This window comes from Sorex fumeus, unplaced genomic scaffold (assembly GCF_029834395.1).
Source record: "Sorex fumeus unplaced genomic scaffold, SorFum_2.1 ptg000036l, whole genome shotgun sequence".
NCBI lineage: Eukaryota > Metazoa > Chordata > Mammalia > Eulipotyphla > Soricidae > Sorex > Sorex fumeus.
In genome coordinates, this window is record NW_026606093.1 from 3,763,204 (window position 1) to 3,788,457 (window position 25,254).

A 25,254-nucleotide genomic window follows, 5' to 3' on the forward strand; every position below is an offset into this window, starting at 1 on the left:
ACAACAAAGTCTCCAATGGAGACGTTACTGGGCCCGCTCGAGCAAATCGACGATCAACGGGAGGGCCTTTACCTTTTACCTTATCAGAGAGATAATTACTCTCCCAGAGTTGTTGATAGACTGTTCACAAACGCCAACATAGGAAAGAAGCCTGTCTGTTGTCCGTGGAATGATAAAGGGAACATACTTCCTCTCTCTCTCCCTACACACATACATATATATAATGAAATATTACTTATCCTTGAGAATGAAGAAAATCTGTCATTTTCAGCAACACAGGAGAACCTTAAGGACTTTATGCAGAAACCAAACAGAAAAGGACAAATCGCGTGTAGTATCATTTATATGTGCAATCTAAATTAGAAACACAAAGGTCAACTCCTAGGAACAGAGTAGAGAGTTGTTTGCCAGGGTTTGTATGCGTCCCATCTGAGATAAGTAAAGTCTGAGACCTGGTGTCTATCATGAGACTAAAATTAACCCTTGGGGTGTCTTAGGAATTAGCTAAGAAAGGAGAACTTAAGTTCTTTGCAAAAAAGAAGGAGGAGGAGGAGGAAGAGGAGGAGGAGGAGGAGGAAGAGGAGGAGGAGGAGGAGGAGGAAGAGGAGGAGGAGGAGGAGAAGGAAGGAAGGAAGGAAGGAAGGAAAGAAAGAAAGAAAGAAAGAAAGAAAGAAAGAAAGAAAGAAAGAAAGAAAGAAAGATGTGAGGTAGTGAAAGTGCTCATTAGCCAGAAGAGGCAACCCTCGCAGGAGTCTGCTTATATTAAATCATCAACAATCTTCACTTTTATGTGAATCTCATATTTTATGTAAATAAGACCACAATAAAGCTGAGCTGTTTAGAAATTTCAATAAGCCTCATCCTGGCACCATGGTCACAAAAATATGGCTTTGGAGGCTGGAGCAATAGCACAGCGAGTAGGGCATTTGCCTTGCACGCAACCAGCCCGGGTTCGATTCCCAGCATCCCATATGGTCCCCCAAGCACCACCAGGAGTAATTCCTGAGTGCAGAGCCAGGAGGAACCCCTGTGCATAGCTGGGTGTGATCCAAAAAGATATATATATATATATATATATATATATATATCATATATGGCTTTGATGCTTTGATGCTGTGAGCCAAGGTTACCCAGAAAAGTTGGCTTCTGGCAAGCCCAGAGCCTTTTTCCAAATCTCGCCGGTGACGTTTGCAGTCTGCAAGGATTCTCTGGGGCAGTCCCTGGGGCTGCGCCCGCCACACTTCAGTGACAAGGCCAATATGTGAAACGTGCTTTCAGCGGAGGGGCGACCTGGAGATGCTAGAGCAAGCCGATGCCCGCGAGAATGGTTGGAGCGGGTGGCTGTGAGCATGTGCAGCGCCCCAGATACTGTCCGAGGGGACTTGCAAAGCGCAGAAGCCCTGAGCTCATCCGTGTGCTCCCCGCCGTGGGCTCCTGGCTGTGACTGGGCTCGATTTGCCTTGCAGTGAGTCCCAGCAGAGGGTGTCCATGGCCTTCCTCGGCACCAGGGCCGGCCTCCTGAGAAGGAGCTTGTTCGTAGGCTCGGAGAAGGTCTCAGGCATGTGAGTATTCACGGGGGGTAAGAACAGCTGTCCCTTGGGTGCGCTGGGATGGCAGAGACCTTGACCCCAGGAGGGCGGAATGGGTGGATGACAGATCCGGAGAGTCATAAACGGAACATTCTTCGCATGAGGAAACCCAGATTCAATCCCCAGCACCATGTGGTTCCCCAAGCACCCCGAGTTATGGCTCCCAAATTTAAAATAGTTTAAAAATAGGCCTGCTTGGGGCTGGAGCAATAGCACAGTAGGTAGGACATTTGCCTTGAATGCGGCCGACCTGCCTGGGTTCAATTCCCAGCATCCCATATGGTCCCCCAAGCACCGCCAGGAGTAATTTCTGAGTGCAGAGCCAGGAGTAACCCCTGAGCATCACCGGGTGTGACCCAAAAAGCAAAAATAAATAAAAATAAAAACAATAAAATGAAAATAGGCCTGCTTGAGTCTAGCCTCATCCTGAAGATAACCTGGGAAGGGAGAGGTTGGCCCAGGGCGGAAAGAGAGTGATCATGACCTTGAAGCGGGGGGGGGGGGGGGGGGGGGGGGCGGGGGCCATCCAAGACTCACTTCCATCAGACACACAGAAACCGGCCCCATTCTAGATCTGTCTCCAGTGACAGAAGCTAAATCAGCCTTTGTCAACATTTGCACCATCCTCTTAGCTAGCAATGTTTTAAATTCAAAATACGTTTTTTCCCCAGCTCCAATTTTGCTGATTTTATTTTATTTTATTTTATTTCATGAAAAAGAACTTTCGGAGGCAGCGGGTCAGGCACTTGCATTGGCACATGGCCAACTTGGGTTTGATCCCCAACATCCCAGATGGTCTCCCAAGCACTGCCAGGAGTGATTCCTGAGTGCAAAGCCAGGAGTTACCCCTGAGCATTGGTGGGTGTTGCCCCAAAACAAACAAATCAAAAAAAAGTTTTGAGAATATTTAGGAGACAAAAAAAAAAGAATATTTAGGCGACAGAGCCATAGTACAGCAGTTAAAGTGCTTGTCTTGCATGTAGTCAACCTGGGTTTGACACCTGACACATACAGTTTCCTCCTCCCCTCTCGGAGAGCCCGGCAAGCTACTGAGAGTATCTCGTCTGCACGGCAAAGCCTAGCAAGCTACCCATGACGTATTCGATATGCCAAACACAGTCACAGTAAGTCTCACAATGAAGATGTTACTGGGCCCGCTCGAGCAAATCGATGAACAACAGGACAGTGACAGTGATATTCTAGATAATAAGGCTACAATAGAATTGAAATTTTTGATATTGGTTTACAAAATTACTTCCCCCCTACCACTGAGATGCCCTTGATCCTTCCCAGTCTCTTCCAGCCCAGTGCCACCCCCCAGATCCCACTCTGTTATTATTTCCAGTTTAATTTTACTGGGCTGGAGCACAGCGGGTGGGGCATTCAATTCCTCCGCCCCTCTCGGAGAGCCTGGCAAGCTACCGAGAGTATCCCGCCCACATGGCAGAGCCTGGCAAGCTCCCCGTGGCATCTTTGATATGCCAAACACAGTAACAACAAATCTCACAATGGAGGCATTACTGGGCCCCCTTGAACAAATCGATGAAAAACGGGAGGACAGTGCTACAGTGCTGTTTTAGTGCTTCCTGTAACTGCCTTAGCACCAGCAGGTGCTCCAGACCCTCCCCCAGACCTTCAGCCAACATTCCTTTAAAAGGAAGTATCGGGGGTGGAGGAGACACAGGCAGAGAGGGCGGGGGTCATGAACAGTGCCTTGCCCACCGCTGACCCAGCTTTGATCCCTGGCACTCATGGTCCCCCAGACCCACCAGGAGTGATCCCTGAGTACCACTGGGTATGGTCCCAAAACTAAGGGGAAAAAATTAAGTTAGCTAGACACCCCCCCACCAAGATCATATGGGGGCGTCCCGAGACTTCTCTTGATGGTTCCAACAAGGGCAAGGGAGCGTGCTTCTGAGGTCCAGCAGGTCGAAGCCAGGGTGGTCTGGGCCAAGTGTGTAGACAGAGTAAGCTGCCCTGAGCCGAGTCCTGTGAGGTTCAGGGAGCACTTCCTGGGGCTCCTCCCTGCTGAGCTTCACCGGGAAGGAGAGGCAGCTGCCCACAAAAGACGCCGAGGAGGCCGAGGCGCAAACTCCAGTGGGCCCTGCGCAAGGTGAGTGCCTTAGCCGCTGTGCTATGCTCTGACCCCACAGAGTCACCCTCCGCAGACTCACACAGGTTCAGCAGCTGGGACCCCGGCACCAAGAGAACAGCTGGGGGTCCCCGAGCAGACTTGGCCCTCCATGCCAGGTTCCTGCTCTTCCTGCTGCTCCCAGGTCGATCCCAGCCCGTCTCCGCCTCCCTCTGGGCCACGCTGGCTGGAGCAGCCGCTCTCTGGGAGGCAAGTTCCCCAGCCTGGGAGGGGGGGCAGAGGAAATGCTGCCCCCTCCCCCTGCCAGGGCCCGGTCAGAGTTACAGCCAAGATCCCCAAGGGCCAGACCCGGGCCTGCCTGGGAACCATGGATCTACCGTACGGCCGGAACCCTGTGCTCCCCCCACACTCCACTCCACACCCTCCCCGTACTTCTTCCTCCGCTCCCTCAGCCACCGGAGTGTGCTTCAGATGCTGAGGCGGACACAGTGTTGGGATAGAAAGAGGTGAAAACATTTTTTTGGCTTTTTTTGGGGGTCACACCCAGCCATGCACAGGGGTTCCTCCTGGCTCGGCACTCCAGAATCACTCCTGGTGGTGCTCAGGGGACCCTACGGGAGGCTGGGAATTGAACCTAGGTGGGCCGCGTGCAAGGCAAACGCCCTCCCCGCTGTGCTATGGCTCCAGCCCCAGGTAAAAACATTCATAGTCTTTGCCGCCCCCATTTCAAAAGACTCCTAACCGCAGGAAAGGGCGGTCTCAGTGTGGACAGACTCCGGGGGTAAGACACAGCTGCCCCAAAGAGCACCCAGGAGAGGAGAGAGGATGAGGCAGACTCTCACCCACAGAGCTCCGTGCCCCAAGACCCTACAGGCAGCTCAGGAATTGTGCGACCAGGCTGAGGGTCTAGAAACATGAACCAAGAACCCCAAATCTGTGGCCTCCTGCCCCAGCCTGCCCCAGTTCTCTCACTGCCTCCCCGCTCTGGGCCAACCCTTCCTCTGCCTGTCTGCGGGTGTCTGGGGGAATGCAAGCCCATAATTAGCAAGGCAGAGCTGTTCAGAAAGAAAATAGAAAAAAAAACCCCACTGCATTCTACACCCAGAGGCAGTGACTTGGAGTGGCTCTTCAGAAAGAAGCGTCTGTCCCCCGTTAGCGGTGGATAGACTGATTTCTGGCTCAGACGTGCCCATGAGGCAGCAGAAACGGAGCCTTCAGGTCATACTAGGAGCAGGAGTATCTTTCTTACCCCCCCACCCCCAGGCCCGACACTCTTCCAGCTTCTGGTGTTCGCAGGGTGAGGTAGTATTGGGTTCCGGAAAGGGCAGAATTGTTAGGGACCATTGTCTGGGGCAATAAATCCCAGGTAAGGGGCCGATGTTCTGTCTCTGCCTGAAGCTGTGTCAGGGCAGTAAGGCCTCGCCGACTTAGGGGTGACGCTGCGCCCTGTTTTAGCAGGGAGGCTGGTACCAGACCTTTCTCCTCGCAGGAAGTTCCTGACACTTGAAGATGAAGCCAACGTCTTCACCATGGACCACTTCCCCCTGTGGTACCGCCGGGCTGCCCAGCAACCTGCTGGCAGCTTCGTCTACACGCTCCACTTTGCAGAGGGACCAGGTAATCCCTGCCCCGGGCTCCCGGGAGGGGCCAAATTGGGAACTTGAGGACTGCACTTGAGAAATCCACCGAGGTCCTTCTTCGTTGGCCCCCGGGGACCACTGGATGCCCTGCAACATCAGAGTGGCCACATAAAACCCCAGCCTGGAATCAAGGAGAGACTTCAGACCCACAGTCCAGTCTAAGCCCCAAATCTGAGGGCTCTGGGAGAATGCAAACCCATAATTAATTAATTAATTGTGGGAGAGCACAAACCCTCTATTTCCTAAACTCTGACTTCCACGGACAATTCCTCCCGCCACCCACTTGGAAGTAGCGCCTGCTTCATGGAAGCACCCTGCCTCCAAAGCACACTCTCCCAACTTCCCAAAGCCTGCTGCTGCACCCCACGCCCTTGGGGGTGTGACCCTGGGCACCTGCCTGCTCTTTGAATGCTCCATGAGCACGAGGGGCCGGAATGCCTCCCAACTGGCAGGCGCACTGGGAGCTCCCAGGGGCGAGGCAGGGAGCCGCCCCCAGCCCACCTCAGTGTGCCCCCAGCAAATTCCAACAGGGCAGAGGAGCAGGAATTGCTCCTCTGAACACAGGAGGGGCTCTGAGTTGCAGCTACCCACACCCCTGATGCTCCCACTCTGAAAAATGGCCACCAGAGGAAAATGAAGTGACTTTAGCAGAGGAAGAGGAGGAAGAAGAGGAGGAGGAGGAGGAGGGGAGGAGGAGGAGGAGGAGGAGGAGGATGAGGAAGAGGAGGAGGAGGAGGAGGGGAGGAGGAGGAAGAGGAAGAGGAGGAGGGGAGGAGGAATAGGAAGAGGAAAAGGAAGAGGAGGAGGAGGAGGAGGGAGGAGGAGGAGGGGGAGGAGGAACAGGAGGAGGAGGCAGAGGGGAAGAGGAGGAACAGGAGGAGGAGGGGAGGAGGAACAGGAGGAGGAGGAGGAGGAACAGGAGGAGGAGGAGGAGGAGGAAGGGAGGAGGAGGAGGAAAAGGAGGAGGGGGAGGAGGAAGAGGAAGAGGAGGAGGAGGAAGAGGAGGAGGAGGAAGAGGAGGAGGAGGAAGAGGAGGAGGAGGGGATGGATGTGAAGGGAGGAAGACACGCATGGGATGACTGCAGCAGCCAGGGGAGCCAGCAGTGACTCCCAGAAACATGCTCCTTTTCCCTCCAAGACGCTTTTCTGCCAAAACCCTTCCTGCCCCATCCTGGAGGTTAGGACAGAGCGCAGGGGGCGCTTGCCTGGCACGCTGCTGACCTGGGTTCAATCTGGCACCGCAAGTGGCCTTCCAAGCTGACCTGGCACCGCACATGGCGCCCTAAGCTCCACCAGAAGTGACCCATAAGAGTGAGACCAGGAGTGACCCCGGAGCACCAATGCGTGTGGTGTCCCCATGGGGGGGGGGGGGGTGGGGAGTTGGTTCCCTCTGCTCACGCACAGAACCACCACTAGGACCCATAGTCGCTCAGTGACAGCCTCAAAAAGTGGGAGGACACGGCTGCCCCCAAGGTGGGGTGTGCCCCCCTCTCTCCCAGCAAGCCCAGAGGGAGAGGCTCAGAGCCGGGTCTGGGGCTGTTCCGCCTCCCGCCACTCCCAGCCTTTGTCCAGAAGCATCTGTGATAGCACCCAGGGCTCCCCAAGAACCGGGCTCCCACGGGGGCCTGACGGGGTCCTCTGGGTGGGGCAGGCCCTGCCCACGGCAGTGGGCTCCCTCCTGCCTACAGGCAGCAGTTTGTGCCTGCGGGTTGCCGGGGGAACGTGTGGAGGCGATGAGGTAGGAGGTGGTGGGTGGAGAGCCGAGCGCCAGGGAAGAGCGTAGCAGGGGGCGCTCACCCGCTGGGCTCCCGCCAGGACGGGCACCCTCGTACACACGCACTGTCCCCAGGGGAAGAGAACTGGGCTTCATTTCCAAGGGTTTGTGGGAAAGGCTGGGGGCTGGAGAGACAGTACAGCGGGACGTCACTTCCTTGCGTGCAGCTGGCCTGGGTTCGATCCCCAGCACTCGATATGCCCCCCAAACCCGGCCAAGAGTGGTCCCTGAGTGCAGAGCCAGGAGTAAGCCCTGAGCACACCTGGGTGTGGCCCCAGACCAAACAAAACGGGGGAGAGGGTAGTAGAGTGGCAAGAAGCCCCCAGAAGGGACGGAGGAAGGCGTGAAGCTTCATGGGCTTCCCCTGCCTCTGAGCTGGTGGGCAGCTGCCCCCTTGGGGTTTTACGATCAGCACCCAAGAAATGTGCCCGCGAGCCGGAGGTGTGTTCTGTGGCCCTCCCACCCAGTCTGCCTCTGTCCCTCCAGGGAAGAAAGTGACCAAGTGTAAAAATTCCTGATGTCCCAAGGGGGGACATTAGGGTTCCAGCTCCTTTCACTGGCCTTCACTTGGGCAGGCGCCCACAGGCCCAAGAACAGTGCAGCCCACGCTAGGGGAAAAGGCAGCTCAGATAGAAAAAGGAGCACCAAACAAAGGGTGTTGGGAGGATTCTCCCAGGATGGGAGAAGCATGCTGAAAGTAGACTATGGACCAAACATGATTGCCACTCAATGCCTCTTTTGCAAACCACAACACCCAAAAAGGAGAGAGAGACAGAGGGGAATGCCCTGCCACAGAGGCAGGGTGGGATGGGGGGATGGGGGTGGGAGGGATACTGGGATCCGTGGTGGTGGGAAATGGGCACTGGTGGAGGGATGGGTACTTGATCATTGTATAACTGAAACCCAAGCACAAAATTTGTAAGTCTACAGCTGTACCTCATGGTGTTTCACTAATAATAATTTAAAAACAAAAGTGCAGCCACTTAGGGTTCCTAGAAACACGATGAGGCTCTCTGCCGGTCTCCTGAGGCTTGGTCACTGCACATTCCTAGAAGAAAGACTACCTTGCACGTTCTGAGTCCTAGAAGCAGCGTCCTTGTGGGTTTCCGTGAGAATTTGGTTACGGCAAGAGGTGACGGGAAATCTTCACGAGAGAGTAGGCAGAAACCCCAGTGATGAACGGAAACTCCCCAGCGAGGGACACTTGTTGGAAGAACCTCCAAACCGCAAGGATTTCATGACCTGTTTGTTTCAAGCCGCATTTGCCAGAAAGACATTCTAGGCGGCAGACACCGCCCAGCGGGCCGGAGCGGGACGTCACTTGCCTTGCGTGCAGCTGGCCTGGGCCGGAGCAGCGCTTTTCCTGAGGAGGAACCAGGTTCATTTCCCCGCAACCACCAAACAAGCAAAAGAAGTCTAAGGAGGCACACGATGTACTGCTGCTCCTGTCTGTGGCTTGGGGTGCTTTGAGAAGCCAAGGGGAGATCAGCAGCTGTTAACGATTAAGGAGCCGGGGGCTGGAGCACTAGCATGTGGGGAGGGCGTTTGCCTGGCACGCGGCTGACCCGGGTTTGATTCCCAGCATCCCATAGGGTCCCCCAAGCACCGCCAGGAGTGATTCCTGAGTGCAGAGTCAGGAGGAACCCCTGTGCATCGCCAGGTGTGACCCCCCAAAAAAAGAAGAAAAAAAAAACACTTGCTCAAGAAACAGCCCAGCCTGGGACTGACCCCGGTGTGTTTGGGGTTTGTTTTTTTTTTCTATTTTTTGGCCACACCAGGACTTCCTCCTGGCTCTGGACTCAGGGATCACTCCTGGAAGGCTCCGGGATCACATCCCGGCCAGCCGCATGCAGAGCAAACACCCTCGCCAGCCCCAGCCATGGCTCTCGGGTGCTGGGAAAGTGACTTTGACTCTGTCTCTCCAGAAGGACCAGGAGAACCGGTGGCAGTGACAGCAAGCACCGCGGTGACCGTGACCGTGGACGAGAAGACGGCGCTTGCTGCAGGTAGGGTTGCCCTGGGGGCCGCGGGCCAGGGCGAGGGTGGGCAGCCTTGGGCCACAAAGGCCCAGGAGGGGTCCTCCAGCTCCCGCTCTCCCAGGTGGGGCTGCATCTGAGAGGACACTTCCGAGTTTCTAGGGCCACGATGGAGCAAAAGGAATTCAGGAAGGGAGTCTAAGGAGCCCAGAGAAGTCAAGAGAGCTGTTTGGGATCACACAGGACAGAGCACAAATGGGCCTCCTTTGCAGCCCACCGCGTGTCACGTCTCTCTGTCCAGATCTTCGGCTCCGTCTCTCTCTGAGGAGACTCCTGGGCACAGCATGTGTGTCCGGTCCGGGACTGAACACACTGTAGGCATGGCCGTGGCCAGGCACACTCCACCCGCCCCGAGCTGACGGGGTGATCCCCCTGAGCTGAGAACTTTGGGATCCGTTCTACAGATGAGGAGACTGAGACACAGAAAAGTCCTTGGCCTAAGATGCCAGCTAATCCTAAGGGAACCAGGTATCGGACAAAGTTCCCCTCCCTAAGGCCCAGGGGTGTGATGAGAGCCCTAGTGACCCCTAAGAGGCCCGGTCTCTTGGAAAAGGCAGCTCAGATAGAGAAGGGAGCACCAAATAAAGGGTGCTGGGAGGATCCTCCCAGGATGGGAGAAGCATGCTGAAAGCAGACTATAGACCAAACATGATTGCCACTCAGTGCCTCTCTTGCAAAGCACAGCACCCAAAAGAAGAGAGAGAACAAAAGGGAATGCCCTGCCCCGGGGGTGGGGGTGGGGGGACTGGGGGGGATGGGAGTGGGAGGGATACTGGGAGCATTGGAGGTGGGGAATGGGCACTGGTGGAGGGATGGGTGCTCAGTCATTGTATAACTGAAACCCAAGCACGAAAATTTGTAAGTCTACAACTGTTAAAAAAAAAAAAAAAAGAGGCTCGGTCTCCATGGTTCCCTGGGCCAGAGAGACCTTCCTGGTGACCCCCCCCCCCCCCCCCCGCCCCGTCCCGTCCCGTCTCAGCTCCATGCCTTACACTCAGTCCTGTTATAGAAACTCCCGCAAGACCCTGGGCATTCACGCTCTGCAGGAAGTTCCCTGGGACCCGGTCTCCCCAATCTGGTTTCCCAGCCGCCGCGACCAGGGAATGAGCAACTGCAAGTGGGCAAGGCAGGCAGGGCAGGGAGGGGGGCAGGGCGCCCCCCACAAGGTCACCAAGCTCAGGCTTGGGGCTGAGCTCTGGGAGGGGGCCTGGGCTGCTGGGCCGCGGCGGCAACCGCCCAGGGTCTGGCTGGGGGCCGCGGGATCACGGGCCCAGGGCGGCCCTCTGCACTCCTGCAGGGCCTGTACCATCCCTGCTGCCTCTCTTCTCTGCCCGACCCATTTCTAGGGCCGAGTTGGCCTGAGTGTGCCTCCCCGCGCGCAGAGCGCCCCCTCGCCTGGCCCCCCCTCCCTCGCGGGCACATCTGAACATGGAGAAAAGAGCAGGGCCGCGGGGTCAGGCTCCGGCGGTGCTCCCCTGCACTCCCCAATTATTTGATATCATTTTTAACTCAGAGCTGAATTGGAGCCGGGAGGGGTTGCCATAGAAACTGTCCTGGTGCCTCTGGTGTAACTTGCCGCAGACAATTGTTCCCTGCTCTGGGGCGCAGGGTGCGGGGAATAGGGGGAGGATGCGGCCACAGACCTTGAACTTCCGTGTGGGATGGGGGCGGGGCCTCCTTTTCTCATTTTTTTTTCCTCCCAGATTCCGGGGTCAGTTGGGGCCTACGGCTCCACGAGGGGGAGGGAGGTGGCGTGTTGGCTGTGCCCGCGGTTTCATCCCTTGGGAACTGGAGGTGCCGTGGGCATGTGGTGTCTGGTGGGCAGGAGGCATGTGGGCTGCTTGTGTTCATGCCAGGGGAGGAAGGACTCGGCCCAGCTGCGCCGGCAGGTGTGTGTCTGACACCACGATCTGGACCAAGAGATATTTGAAGGAGGGGGCCAGGGGCATCTCTGAGGAAGTCATCTACCGATGCACTGCGGAAATTGTCTAGAAAAGCTAACTTGGGGGCCTGAGAGAATCAGGGTGTAAAGGCTTGCCACACGGTCAGCCCCGGTTGGATCCACAGCACCACAGAAGGGCCCCCGAGCACCCAAAGTGATCCCTGAGCACAGGGACAGGAGTAGCCCTGAACATAGCTGGGGATGGCCCAGAAGCAAACAAACAAACAGAGGGAGAATTTTTTTTTTTAGCTTGTTGGGTCACACCCGGCAATGCACAGGGGTTACTCCTGGCTCTGCACTCAGGAATGACTCCTGGCGGGGCTCGGGGGACCAAATGGGATGCTGGGAATCGAACCCAGGTCGGCCGTATGCAAGGCAAATGCCCTCCCCGCTGTGCTATCGCTCCAGCCCCCAAAGGGAGAATTTTTGAGGGCAGGTGAGAGAGTACAGCGATGAGGCACTATGCCTTGCACAGCTCTCTCCCTGACGCCAGCAAGCCCAACCAGGACCAGAAGTAAGCCCTAAACATCCGCCAGGTGTGGACCCCACATACACACACACACACACACACACAGAGTCTAACTTTTCCATCAGGGGCCATTTCAAATTATTTTGTCCTATAGTATAGGCCCCCGGGGCCAAGCTGAGTGACAAGGGCCTTGTCCAGCAAGGGGGTCACGTGGTACCTGCCCTGGGAGCCACAAAGACCAGAGCCCAGGGGGGATCTTCGCTGGAGAATCTTCGTGCTCGGGAAACCAGGCGGATGGGCAATGCATGGAACAGTGTGTCCCAACTCCTCCGGACCCGAGCCAGTTAGGGGGGCCCACTTTCGCAGAGGGGTTCGGGGGAGACTTGTCACCCGGTCCTCAGCCACAGAAGGCGCGTACACCGCAACCCCAGGAAGGCAGGGTCCCAGCTGACCCAGAGGAAGGGCGGCCCAGGGCCCTTTCTCCATGGGGTTTGCACCCCTTCCCCCTGCGTCCACCCCAAGAGCACTGTCAGCTGGAAACTCAGCAGCCCGGAAATGGATCACTGGGCTCTTCCCGACAGACCAGCCCCTGGGCCTGGTGCTCACTTTTCTCCTGGGACACTCCAGCCTACAGCGCCCATGGGGCCTGGGCCTGAAGACGCCCGGCGCCCAGAACACGTTTGTCCGTCCCCGTCCTCAGCTTCCAGGACAGGACACGGTTCCCAGTCCATGGCAGACAGCTTCGCCAGCTCAGAGGCTGCTGAGAGACATCAGCGGAGCAGTTCACAGGCACAAGCGCCCAGGGGCAAGAAAAATAAAGAGTCGGAAAACTGAGTTTCCTGCAGGAAGCTCGCAGGGGACAGGTCAGGGAAAGGAACACGAAGATGACGGCAGAGGAGGAAAGTGTCTGTCACAGAGGCAGGATGCTAAGGCAGAAGGGAAGGGGGGCTGGGGTGATAGCACGGGGGGAGGGTGGTCGCCTTGCACGCAGCTGACCCGGATTCGATCCCAGCATCCCATGGGTCCCCCCAAGCACTGCCAGGAGTAATTCCTAAGTGCATGAGCCAGGAGTGACCCCTGTGCATCGCTGGGTGTGACCCAAAAAGCAAAAAGAAGGGAATCGGGACATTGGTGGATCGAAGTAGACACTGTGGATGGGATTTGGTGTCGGAATATTGTAGGCCTGAAACTTTATCATGAATAACATTGTAACATTGAAAGTCACTGTGATTCCATTGAACTGTATCACTGTATCCCTGTCATCCCGTTGTTTGTAGATTTACTCAAGCGGGTGCCAGTAATGTCTCTATTCGTCCCAGCCCATTGTGAGAATTAAAACCTAATGGCAGAGAACTTGCCTCTCCCTATAGAGCAAAGGTGACTCTGGGGGGCTGGAGCCATAGCACAGCGGGCAGGGCCTTTGCCTTGCACGCGGCCAACCTGGGTTCAATTCCCAGCATCCCATATGGTCCCCCAAGCATGGCCAGGAGTAATTCCTGAGTGCAGAGCCAGGAGGAACCCCTGAGCATTGCTGGGTGTGACCCAAAAGGAAAAAAAATAAATAAAGGTGACTCTGGGCCAAGGGACTGTCCATCCCAGGGGGCTGTGGCCCCACAGGGCACAGAGCAGGGAGGGTTCTGAGCTCCCCACCCCCCACCCCCCATGGCCCCACACTCTGAGCCCACAGGCTGATTCTTCAGGCCAAAGCCCATAGCACCCCACATGCCACCACGGGGCCCCCATGTAACTGCGCCCTGTGCCCCTCACCAGGCTCCCCTGGGGCTTCCTTGGCGAGGGCTCCCCTCCGAGTGGCTGCCCGGGGTGGGGCTGGGGGCCACACCCACCTCCCTCCCCAGCCCACGGAATCCAGGAAGTGCATAGGAAAATACAGTCTTTATTGGTCTTCGGAAACAGCAAACCAGAAATATAATTTTACCTCTAAAAATCTCCTGTCTCTGGCTGAAGACAAAGCCTTGGGCTGCACCCCCTCCCCGCCAGGCCATTCCCTCCAGGAAACCGTCTGATCCGGTATCAGCACGCGGGATCCAAGAAGGTGTCCGAGTGGGGAGGGAGCCGCCTGAGAAGCAGTTGGGGAGGGGCAGCGCCCCCCCCCCCGGTCCCACCAACACCCCCTCTCCCATCACGCCTGCTTCTGGGACGTGGGGGAAGAGGCACAGGGTGGCAGGACCTGCCTGTCTCTCCTCCCGGCCTGGCAGCTCCACCCAGACCCCTGTCCGATAGCCAGAACCCACCAAGGCTGCCTGGCCCCGGGAGCTGGGGGGACGCTCACATCCCAGGCGGAGGCCCCAAGGAGAGAACACGAGAGCCTGCGCCATGCACCCGCGGGTGCTGTGCCTCTGATGTGGGTTAGAGGGGGACAGGAGACAGGGCCCCGGGCTGGGAAGCCGGACACAGCCCCCGTGAAGGGAGCAGACTGCGGTGGTCCTTTCCCTGCCTGGAGGTCATTGGCGCTGGAGCTTGGGCAGGGAACTTTCTCCAGGGCCACCTGCCACCGGCTCTCCTGGGAGGCCACTGGCCCAGACAGGAGCAGGCCTCTGGGCTGTGGGACAGGGTGCTGGGGACCGGCAGTGAGGCTGTGCTGGGGGGCCCCACATTGAAGGGGGGGGCGGGGAGGCTGCCCTCCCCATACATAGACTTCCAGGCCTCCGGGCCTGTGTCCCTGGAAACCACTGCAGAATAGGTGTGAGCAGGTTGCCATGGTGACAGGCATCTCCTCCCACAGCACCCACCCTCCCACCCCCCCTGTGGCCCACTTTAGGGGATTGCCAAGGATTCCTGGGCTGCTACTTCGAGTTCCTCCCAGCTGGTGACTTCAGGGGACCCCAGTGTGCCGGGCTGTGGGGTCTGGGGGCCCACCTCTGCTTCCCACACTGCTGTGCCCGCTACCTCCTGCACGTGCATGAGTGTGTGCATGGGTGCGTGCGTGCACACACACGTGCACATGGGGTTATTTTCGGGAGCTGTGACTGGGGACACTGGGAGAGAGGGAGCTGGAGACCGAGCTTGGGAGCCACATGGTCGGTGCAGAGCAGGGAGGGGCTGCCGGCGGGGGGGCGGGGGGGCGGCCGCCCAGGGAAAGCTGAGCCCCCCGCACCCCTTCGTGCCCGGGAAGCAGGGTCTGCTCTTCGGCACCAGCAGTTGAAAGCTGGAGCCAGCGATCACACTGAGGGTGGGTCCTGGTCCCCCCCAGCTCAGGAGCGTCACAGGAAGCGACCCCTGACCCCCGATCACTTCCGTCCTGCCCTCCAGACGCGGATGGGGTGGGAGGATGAGAAAGAGGTAGGGAATGTCTTCCAACGGTGGTGACTGACGCGCAGGACGGGGGACACCCAGCAGGGGCAGCTCGGGCCCAAAGCTTCTTTCTTCCCTCTGCTCAGAGGCTCAGGGGAGTCCTTGAGTGGCGCAAATATTTGGGGGCCCAGAGAGGAGCGGCCTGGGCGGCTCCCAGGGAGACTTCCTGTGGTGGAGGGCGAGAGGGCCTGGGCCCGGGAGTGTGCTGGAGTGTGGGGCCTGGCCGGGGCCCTGCTCAGGGCTCTCCCGCCTCCCGGGGCCAGGTGGGGAGGGGCACTCATGCCACAGACGAGACCTGCTTCTGGTCCTCGTGCCCGCCCTCTGGGTCCCCCATCAGAGGCTGGCGCTTCTTCAGCTCCCGGTGGTACTTGGCCATGAGGGACGCATAGATGCAGCCGTAGGCCGCAGCCACCACCATCATGATGCAGACGATGCCACACACCACGCCCGCAATGATGACCGTGCCGATCGCCCTCCGCACGCTCACGGGCCGGTACCTCTGCTTCTGAGGACAGGCTGTGCTGGGTTCTGGCTCAGGCTCAGCCCCCGGCTTGGGCTTAGCGGGCTCCGGGCTGGCTTTGGTGCAGGGCGGCCCAGGAACGTTCAGCCCGGCGGAGCTGTTCTCGTCCTCCAACTGGGTGCAGTAGTTGAACATCTCCATGGGGACCACGCGCATGTCCCTCCCTCTCAGCTCCTTGGGCAAGGTGCAGGCGAGCTGGTCCAGGTGCCCCCCTGCATCCGGAGGAGAAAAAGGGAAAAGGAGGAACTGATCAGCCACCTAGAACCTGGAGTGCCGCTCCCCACCCGCAGGTCCCTGAAGCAAGTGGCACTGAGAGTCTAGTTCCGAACAGCCGGAGTGCTTGCTCCTGGGTCCCGCCAGGAGGAGGAGGAGGACAAGGAAGGCACAGGCATGGTGGCCACTGTTGGCACACGGAGAGCCACGCACGGACATGGCAGTCTGGCACCTCCAGAGTCCGGGTGACAGCCGGGGGAGCAGCTCGGGGAAGAGACCCTCGGGGGAAGAGCTGTGGTCAGAGACCAGTCCAAAGTCCAGCTCCGGGCTCCGCCCCTTGAACCTGCCCGCCCTGCCTGGCTGTCCCCAGCCACTGTTCTCAGGGCACTGCCTCGTCTCTCCAGCATTCCCCCCTCACTCAAAAGGCCATAAGGACACAGCCACCACCGCAACATCCAGGGTCCATCTGAGAGTGCCACCCTGTAGCAAAGGGAAGAAAAAGTGGATCAAGAATGTTGAGCTGAAGCCAGAGTACAGCGGGATCGGTACTTGCCTTGCCCGTGGCTGGCCCAGGTTCTAGCCCCAACATCTCATACGGACCCAGAGTGATTCCCGAATGCACAGCTAGGAGTGACTCCTGAGCTTGGCCAAGAGTGAGCCCCTCCAAAAAAAATAAGAAGAAGAAAGAAAAAAAAATGTGTTCCCCTTCTCTCTGCCAAGGTCAAATTCATGCCCCCGTCCGCGAGTGCCTAGTCACTGCATCTCTGTGTGTGGAGACAGCTGGATAGAAAATTCGGAAGGTTTGGGGGCGGGGCCTGGCAGTAGGTAGTGCTAATGAAAGGCGGGCGTAATGCGGGGCCCACAGGCTCCCCGGAACTGTGAAGAAGCCCGGCTTGACCACAGAGGACTATAGCCACAGAGCACAGAGCACAGGGATGAAAGATTCAGCTAAGCACAACATGGCCAAGTTGGGCTTCTAGGGAACCCCATGCAGGCGACCAGGCCCTGCTGGAAGTGCTCGACTCTGACAAACCCCCTTGGCAGCGGCTTCCAGCACCCAGCCCAGCTACTGCTGATCTTATATGGCACACACGAGTCTTTTCCGGGAGTGCTGAGAAGAACATCCCAGAGGACAGTTTTTTAAAAAATGAATACAAGGAGTGGCAAGGGCAGAGAAATAGTCCAGCAGGGAGGGCGTTTGCCTTGCACACAGCCGACCCGGGTTTGATCCCCGGCATCCCATACGGTTCCCCGAGCATTGCCAGGAGTGATTTCTGAGTGCAGAGACAGGAATCACCCCTGAGTATCACTGGGTGTGGGTCAAATAAGCCAAAAAAAAAAAAAATACAATGGGCTGGCGTGACAGACCAGTAGGCAGAGCACTTACCTTGCACGCAGCTGATCCAGATTTAATCTCTGGCCCCCCACAGGGTCCCCAAGCCCCAACTGCCGGCAGAGCCTAGAGTAAGCCCTGAGCACAGCCAGGTGTGGCCATCAAACCAAAAATAAAATAAAAAGAGTACAAGGCTGAAAGCGATCGCTACTGGAATCCACACAGGAATATGTTCCATCTTTATTCTGAAGCTAGATACCGCCGTGCCCTTTCGTGCTGACACTCAGCTCCCAGGACCTGTATGAAAGGACAAAGACGGCCCCTGGGAGGAACACGCTGGTCCGGAGCTGCAGGCTCTCAGTCTCTGGTGCCTGGGTGACCCACAGCAAGTCTTCCACCCAGAACACAGATCCGGGCCGCCTTGGCCAAGACAGGGTGTTGAGTTGGGACCAAAGCCTGTCGCTTCCAGAGATATGACACTGCGTCAGCTTGTACAAGTGTCTTGACATATGCAATGGCCTATGAACCTTAGTTTTCTTATTGATACTATAAGAATGGCCATCTCAAGTTTTACCAGGTGATTGCTCAAAGAACTGGATCACAGGCTTTGCATGTGAAAACCTCCTATTCCACCGCCAACACCAGACGGTCCCCAGTACCCCCAGGAATGACTCCCAATCACTGCTGGGTGTGACTCACACACATTTAAAAATTGAAAAGAGGGGGCTAGAGCAATAGCACAGCGAGGAGGGCATTTGCCTTGCACGCAGGCGACCCATGTTCGATTCCCAGCATCCTATACGGTCCCTGAGCACCACCAGGAGTGATTCCTGGTGGCAGAGCCAGAAATAACCCCTGTGCATCGCTGGGTGTGACCCCCCAAAAAAAAGAAAAAAAAGAAAAATTGAAAAGAGATCATGTATATGAAAAATAAGTTGGAACTGAAAATATATGAAACTAAACAAACAAACAAACGCTGTCCTCCCATTGTTCATCGATTTGCTCGAGCGGGCCCAGTAAAATCTCCATGTTGAGACTTGTTACTGTGTTTGGCATATCGAATACGTCACGGGGAGCTTGCCAGGCTTTGCCGTGTAGGCGAGATACTCTTGGTAGCTTGCCAGGCTCTCCAAGAGGGGCGGAGGAATCGAACTCGGGTTGGCCAGGTTGTCCACATGCAAGGCAAACGCCCTGCCCGCTGTGCCATCACTCCAGCCCTACAATTATTATTTCTCCACAACAACAACAACAAAAAAAAATAGTGGAAGAAATGATCACAATGACTCACATTATATGGCAATTTATAGTCCGTAAAAAGTTTCTTAATTAACATGAGAGTGCTGTGCAAATAAATGAAATTGTAGATGGATATGAAATGAAAGGAGTAAGATTAACAAAACGCAGAGCTTACTTCCCTAAAACTTTGAATGATTCATTCATTCAGCAAACATCACTGAGTATTCCCTTCATAGTAGGCACCAAACTGTGGCTTACAAAGCCTCTGGAATGCGACATCCATTACCAGAAAACGAACAAGTAAATACCTTTCATTGAGTACTTCCTGCTGAGAATGCTTCAAGACACTGGCATGTTTTACTTGTTAAATCCTCGGAACAGTTATATGTGGTGGGCATTGTTACTCTGTTACAGTAAGGATACAGTCAATGTTCTCGAGACCAGGTAGCTCATCCGAGTCAGAGGCACGAATCAAACCCTCCTCTGGCCCTTTATACTTCCTTGCCCTCCTTCCCACTGTATAGGCTACGGGAACATTCTCCCAAGTCAAAAATAACGGTGGGGGAGCAAAGTCAAAGGCATTTGGCTTCCTCTTGAGATTTGGGGGAGGGGGACTGGAGCAACAGCACAGAGGTAGGGCGTTTGCCTTGCACGCGGCCGACCCGAGTTCGATTCCCAGCATCCCACATGGTCCCCTGAGCACCACCAGGAGTAATTCCTGAGTGCAGAGCCAGGAGTAACTCCTGAGCATCGCCAGGTGGGACCCAAAAAGCAAAACAACAACAATAACAAAAGATTTGGGGGCCAGGGGGACGGGGCCCTGGGAACCGGGCCGCATGTGAGGCATACGCTCTTCTGCTGAGCTGCCCCTTACTAGAAGTTTTGGTAACAAAGTTTGGGGGCGGGGGACTTAGGATCGTCATCCACATTAATAGTGGGTTTTATCTGTGGAGTTGAATTCCATTCCGCCTCCTGTCCGTGGGGTATCCGGGAGGTGCCACTGTGTTCGGAAGGGTGGGTTTTCTTCCTACTCTACCACAAAAGGGAAACCCAGATCGTCTCTCTGTGGGCTGCACGAAAAGGTGGTGCTGTGTGCCCGCGTGAAACCTACGAGGAGTGAGATGGGAAGCGCCGTGAGTCAGGAGACAGAGAGAAGAGGTAGGGAGTGAGGAGGGGGCTGCCAAGAAAAGGGGTCGGGGCCAGAGTGGTAGCACAGCGGGAGGCCGTTTGCCTTGCCCAGGCAACCCGGGTTCGATTCCAGCATCCCATAGGGCCCCCGAGTACCGCCAGGGGTGATTCCTGAGTGCAGAACCAGGAGGAGCCACTGAACATTGCTGGGTGTGACTCAAAAAGCCAAAAAGGGGGGCGCTCGTGGGGGACGAGGGAAAGGCGTCCCCTGCCCCACTCCCGCCGCTGCCGCGCTGGCCATTCAGAGAGGAGCCTGGGCCTCTGCCGGCCAGAGGCGGGCAGCGAGGGAAGGGCACCGCATCCTCCCCCGGCCCAGCCCGAGTCACCCGGCCTCCAGGGAGGGCGCGGCTCACCTCTGTAGGAGAACCACTCCATCCAGTGCTTGAACTCCCGCAGGCTGCAGTCGCATTCCCAGGGGTTGTCCCCAACCTGGAGCAGCTGCAGGCTGCCCAGGGGCTCGAAGGTCAGTCTGTCCAGCTTCTGCAGGCGGTTGGAGCGCAGCGACAGGGAGCGCAGGGCCGGAAGCCCGTCGAAGAGGCCCGAGGGCAGCTGGGCCAGGCCGTTGAGGGACAGGTCCAGGTGGCGGAGCAGGGGCGCGTGCTGCAGGAGGTCCCTGTCCAGGGTCCTGATGCTATTGTTCCGCAACTGCAGCTCCGTCAGGTTGCTCAGGTCCCGGAAGACGGAGCGCGGCAGCTGGTCCAGGAAGTTGTTGGAGAGGTCCAGCCGCTGCAGGCTGGACAGGTTGGCGAAGGCCCAGCTCGGCAGGGTGGTCAGTCTGTTGTTCAAGAGCAGGAGGGTCCGGGTGGCGGCGGGCAGGTCCGGGGGCACGTCGGTGAGGCCCAGGCCGCTGCAGTCCACCTCCAGGCGGCTGCTGTCACACTTGCAGGAGAAGGGGCACATGGGCAGCGCCTCCGCGGCACACACGGCGACCCAGCAGGTGAGCCCTGGGGGGAGGAGCGGGGCAGGCGGGGCAGGTGGAGAGAAAGCCACAGGCCAGGGTGAGGGGCCCTCCTTCCTAGCACGGCAGCACTGCACTGTCCTCCCTTTGTTCATTGAGGTGCTCGAGCGGGCCCAGTAACGTCTCTTTTGTGAGACTTCTTGTTACTGTGTTTGGCATATCGAATACGTCACGAGGAGCTTGCCAGGCTTTGCCGCGCGGGCGAGATACTCTGGGTAGCTTGCCGGGCTCTCCGAGAGGGGCGGAGGAACAGAACCCGGCTAGGTAGGCCGGCCACGCACAAGGCAAATGCCCTACCGCTGTGCTATCTCGTAAAGTCCCTTTGGCTCTCCTCCTCCAACACAGGCCATGGCTCGGCCCAAACATCCATGGGGAAAGATAAAATACAATGAACTGGGGCTAGAGCCATGGCACAGCAGGGAGGGCATTGGCCTTGCACGTGGCAAACCGGGGTTCGATTCCCAGCATCCCATAGGGTCCCCCGAGCACCACCAGGAGTGATTCCTGAGTGCAGAGCCAGGAGCAACCCCTGTGCATCGCTGGGTGTGACCCATAAACCAAAAAAATACACATTGTATATATAAAATGAAGCAGAGCGATAGTATAGCAGGAAGGGTGCTCGCCTTGTCGGCAGCCAACCAGGATTCCATTCCCAGCATCCCCTGAGGTGCCCCAAGCAAGGCCACGAGTGATCCCTGAGTGCAGAGCTGGAACTAGCCCGAGCATCCCCAGCTGTGGCTCCCAAACAAAGCCCCCAAAGATGAAGAAACGGACCAGAGACAGAACAGGGCTAAGGCATGCTCCTCGCATGCTGCTGATCTCGACGTGGTCTCTGGCACCACTGCCCAGAGGGCCCCAGTCACCCCTGCCCTGCAGAGCCGGGGAGCACTGTCTCATGGAGTCCGCACTTGAACCACCAGACTAGTTGGTTGAGAACCATCAGGCGGGAACTTCAACCCCCCCCGAGCACTACTTAGGAGCACTAGCCTCCCCCACAGTCATGAGAAGAAAGCAGAAACACGCCTCTACCCATGGAGACCACCGTGTCAGCTCGCCTCCTCGCCTCACAGAGCTAGAAGGGGATCCGAAGGGGAGCGACTGAGTCAGCCCCCCACACCCCAGCTCCTGGAGCCACCACCAACACCCAGAAGCCGCCTAACAGTCATGAGGGCATCAGGGAACCCGGTGCCCGTATTCCTCTCCCTGGTCGCTGCGTGGAGAGTCTCTTTCCGTGAGAAACTGCCCCTGGTGCCCGCTTCCTTTCCTCTGCCGCTGCTCCGGGAAGCCGGGCCCCGCGGGCAAGCCTCCCGCCAGCCCCTAGATGCTGCCAGATGGGGCCAGGCCCACTGAGGACCCCACCTCACAGGCCTAGGACTAGGACAAAAGGCCCAGACGTAGGAGGCTCATCTGATCCTCTAGATCCTCTAGATGCTAGAGACGCCCACGCCCAGGCTGGGCTGTGGGACAGCGCTTCTGCCAGACAGTCCCAGCCCCGGCCTGGCCCTCCAGCGCCCATGGCGGATCCCTGGGGCTGTCAGAGTGACCCTCCTGGGGCGACCTCAACCTGAGCAAGCCTGTGTGCGAGGGACCTCGAGCCCCGGCACAGCCGCCCTGAGACTCAGAGAGGCCTGCAGGGTGGGAGAAGCGCTTGGAGTGCTCAGAGGCTCGAGCAAGCCCAGAGGCACGCCCCCAGGTAGACGCCCGCCCAGAGCCCCCCAGAGCCCCCCCCCCCGCCCTCGCTCAGGGCTCGGCGGGCACCACTCAGCAGGGCAGAAGCCACCGGTGGACGGTGGGTCCTGGAGTCCACCTAGGACAGGCTCTGGTGGTCTGAGGGTCTGATGTCTCCAAGGGCACCCAGAGGCACAGGGGAGGACGTCACCCTTCCCCGTCCTGGAGGACCCAGAGTCAGACACTCCTCTCCCAGGGCAGGAGGACGGTGGGCAGCCATGCAGGTCACGCTCCACCACCTCTGCCGCTCTCTCAGTCTGACCACTTGCCCCCCACCATGCCCCCTCCCCACACCATTTGAAGAGACATTCTTTTGCTTTACTTATGTTTGGGGGCACACCCGCGGATGCTCAGGGCTCACTCCTGACTCAGTGCCCAGGGATCACTCCTAGAGGGGCTCTGGGGACCATGGGGGTGACAGGGATCAAAGCCGGATTGGCCACGTGCAAGGCAAACTCCCTACCTGCTATACTACGCTCTGGCCCCAAAATCAACATTCCTTAGACTTCATTTTCCCTATTGGGGGGGGGGACCTTCAAGGCAGCCAACTTCCCTCTCAAAGAAGACCCACGCCAGCAGGCACCACCATCCCCTGCACTTTGGATAAGCACCAGGACCCGGAGGACTATTGGAACAAGCGGCTCCTGGCTTTCCCCCACCCCGCTCGGCCGCCGCCGGTCACAGTAGCATCAACGCTCTCTTGCCGAGCAAATATAACGCAGGATTGGGAGGTGGCGAGTGATCTTAGAATGGGGTTGACAGCGGCTCTGTGACTGGTGAATTATTCAGGCTGCCTCCGGGCAGGCTGTGCAAGGCGAGAAGCCTGCAGGGTCATGTCCCCGAGGACGCCCCCTATGGCCCCACGCAGGCTGCCAGGGCTAGCCCACCCTCACACCTCCCTGCACCACCAAGAGAAAGGCCAGAGCCGCTCTCACCTCATGACTTCCAGCGGGTCCTGGGGAATGCGGGGCCTCTGGTCCCCATGCCCAGAAGGGGGACTACACCCACCCTAGCTCCACCTTCCCACCTTTCTGCGTGAAGAAGCCTGGGGTCCCAGGATCACTGGGTGGGAGAAGCAGGACAAGGGGGCCCCGCTCCCCACTGGGGTGACGGTCCCTGTGCCGCAGGGCCCGAAGGGCTCCCCTGGCTGTGGACTCCGGGGCTGAGCGCAGAGCCGTGGAGGCCCAACCCAGACGTAGGCTGCGGGGACAGCCCCTAGGCCATCCTGAGCACCGCCAATCCCCTGGCCCCGACCCCACGCCCAGCCCAGCCCACGGCACTCACAGGAGAACTGCCTCCACGCCAGGCCGCGTCTGCTCTGTTCGGCGCCGCTGCCTGGGGCCAGCATACTGAAGGACTGGACGGGAGGCTCCAGGGCCCAGGGCCCGCGCCGCAGGCAGACAGCCTCTGGGGGACCTCAGTCCTGGGGAGACCAGGGAGAGAGAGAGAGAGAGAGAGAGAGAGAGAGAGAGAGAGAGGAGCTGAGCCTGCTGTTTCGGTGTGCGGTAAAGGAGAGGGCCTGGTGTCTCTTTACACCCTGACATTCCTTCTCCTGTTCTCAGCGGGGACTCCCTGGGGAGAAGGGCTGGGGAGGTGGACCCGGACCCGGAAGCCAGGAAAGAGGGGACTTGCGGGTGCTGTGGACTCCAGGGCTGAGCGCAGAGCTATGGTGCTTGCGGGTAGCTGCGGGTGGCCTTGGGCTTCCCCAGGGGTAAGCTCGGGGCAGTGGGATCCAGGAGAGCACCAGCTTCGATGCTTGAGTGCTCCAGCCCTCGGCCTCTCTCTTCCTCTCCTCGCCCCCTCCTGGGGCACTCAGTTATCCAGCCTGGGAGCCCCAAGGCCTCCTCTGTGGCTGGACTTTGTCCTACTTACAGGTGAGGACCCCGAGGGGTGCCTCTGCCCCCCCCGCACCCCGTGATGCTCTCACCATGGCCCGCAGGTGGGCAGGGTCCGGTTCGGGCTGAGGCAGGCCGCTGCGCTGGGGCTGGGTCCCAGGCCCCTGGGGCCTCCTGAGAGGTGAGCGGCAAGGTGCTGTCTGCCGTCTGGCACGGCTGAGCTGTAATGAGATTCAGAGGCCCAGGGGTTCCAGCCTGCCGGCAGCTGCTCCAGCAAAAGGCGGGGACGGGGGAGGGGAGGCGAGGGGAGACGCAGTCTGAGGGCCCGGGCAGAGGAGGACTACTAGGCAGCAACCCCTGGCATGGGGCTGCCCTGACACCAGCTCAGGGCCAGAGCACAGGCCCCGGGGGCAGGGGACAGAGCTGGCCCAGGGCTCCCTGCTGGCTTTGCGGCCAGGAGGGGGCCGGCCACCCACGCCCGAAAGGGCACATTCCCCTCACTCCCACCCGGGCCCAGGGTGGGCACAGGGCCTGAGGCCGGGCTCCGGCAGCCGCCAATGCTTGAGCTTCCCCAGCTGCCAGGTTCTCCCAGGAATTCCTGGCCCACAGCCTCCCCCAGCCCTCACACAGGTCTGAGAGTCAGAGAGCAGAGGGCACCGTGAGGGGGTCTCCGGCTCCCCAGGGCCATGCAGTGCCCCCAAGGGTCGGGGAGCACCCCAGCGCCCCCCTGCACCCCGCACAGTCCCCGGTCCCTGCTCGGGGCACGGAGGTGGCCTGTGGGTGGCCGTCTGGTCGCAACTGTTTGCTTGATTGTGCTTGGAGGCCATGCCTGGCCTGGCCGTGCTCAGGGCTTACCGCTGGCGGGGAGCTCAGATTTCACTCCTGGCAGTGCTCTGGGAACCAAATGGGATGCGGGGGATCAAATATGGGCTGGTCGCACGCCAGGCCAGTGCCTACCCGCTGGACTATGGCTTCCAGCACCCCCAGCTGCCTTATGGACGGTTCAAATGCCCTGGAGCTGGGAGTGGGGGGACTGCCCAGAGCGGTTCAGGGGCCACCCAGCAGGTGCATGGCTCAGACCCCAGGCAGGACAAGGACTCTGGCTTCGAATCTTGTCCGTCCACCCCCCTGGCTGTCTGACCCAAAGGGCATCCCGGAAGCATCCGTTTTCTCGTCTCAGAAGTGCCAGCTGGGAGGCAGGAGGGTGGGTTTCCACGGCTCCGTCTGACTGACTGAGGGGACAGGCTGCTGGGGGCTCCACGCGGCTGCTGCGGCCTCACAGGCCTCAGGTCAATCCCCCGGCTGTGAGGCTCCTCGTCCGGCAGTGTCAGTGGTGGGCCAGGCAGCTCCCCGTCCCCCAGCCTCCCCAGAGGGGCGAGCTCTGCCCCC

At 58.6% G+C, this 25,254-nt stretch overlaps 2 protein-coding genes across 2 annotated transcripts in view; one reads left to right on the forward strand and one right to left on the reverse strand.

Annotated features, from left to right (window-relative positions):
* Positions 1 to 25,254, forward strand: part of CACNA2D4 (calcium voltage-gated channel auxiliary subunit alpha2delta 4) — a 127,118-nt gene that overhangs the window by 63,014 nt on the left and 38,850 nt on the right. The window contains exons 24-26 of the mRNA XM_056117767.1: positions 1,467 to 1,562; positions 5,171 to 5,298; positions 9,021 to 9,101. Coding sequence (XP_055973742.1) covers positions 1,467 to 1,562; positions 5,171 to 5,298; positions 9,021 to 9,101 — 305 coding nt within the window. The remainder of the gene's footprint in view (positions 1 to 1,466; positions 1,563 to 5,170; positions 5,299 to 9,020; positions 9,102 to 25,254) is intronic.
* Positions 15,101 to 23,380, reverse strand: LRTM2 (leucine rich repeats and transmembrane domains 2). Its single transcript, XM_056117790.1, has 3 exons — positions 23,315 to 23,380; positions 19,698 to 20,288; positions 15,101 to 15,586 (listed from the first exon to the last, which is right to left on the reverse strand). Exons 1-3 carry the CDS (start codon positions 23,376 to 23,378, stop codon positions 15,132 to 15,134), a joined length of 1,110 nt encoding a protein of 369 aa, XP_055973765.1. The 5' UTR covers positions 23,379 to 23,380; the 3' UTR covers positions 15,101 to 15,131.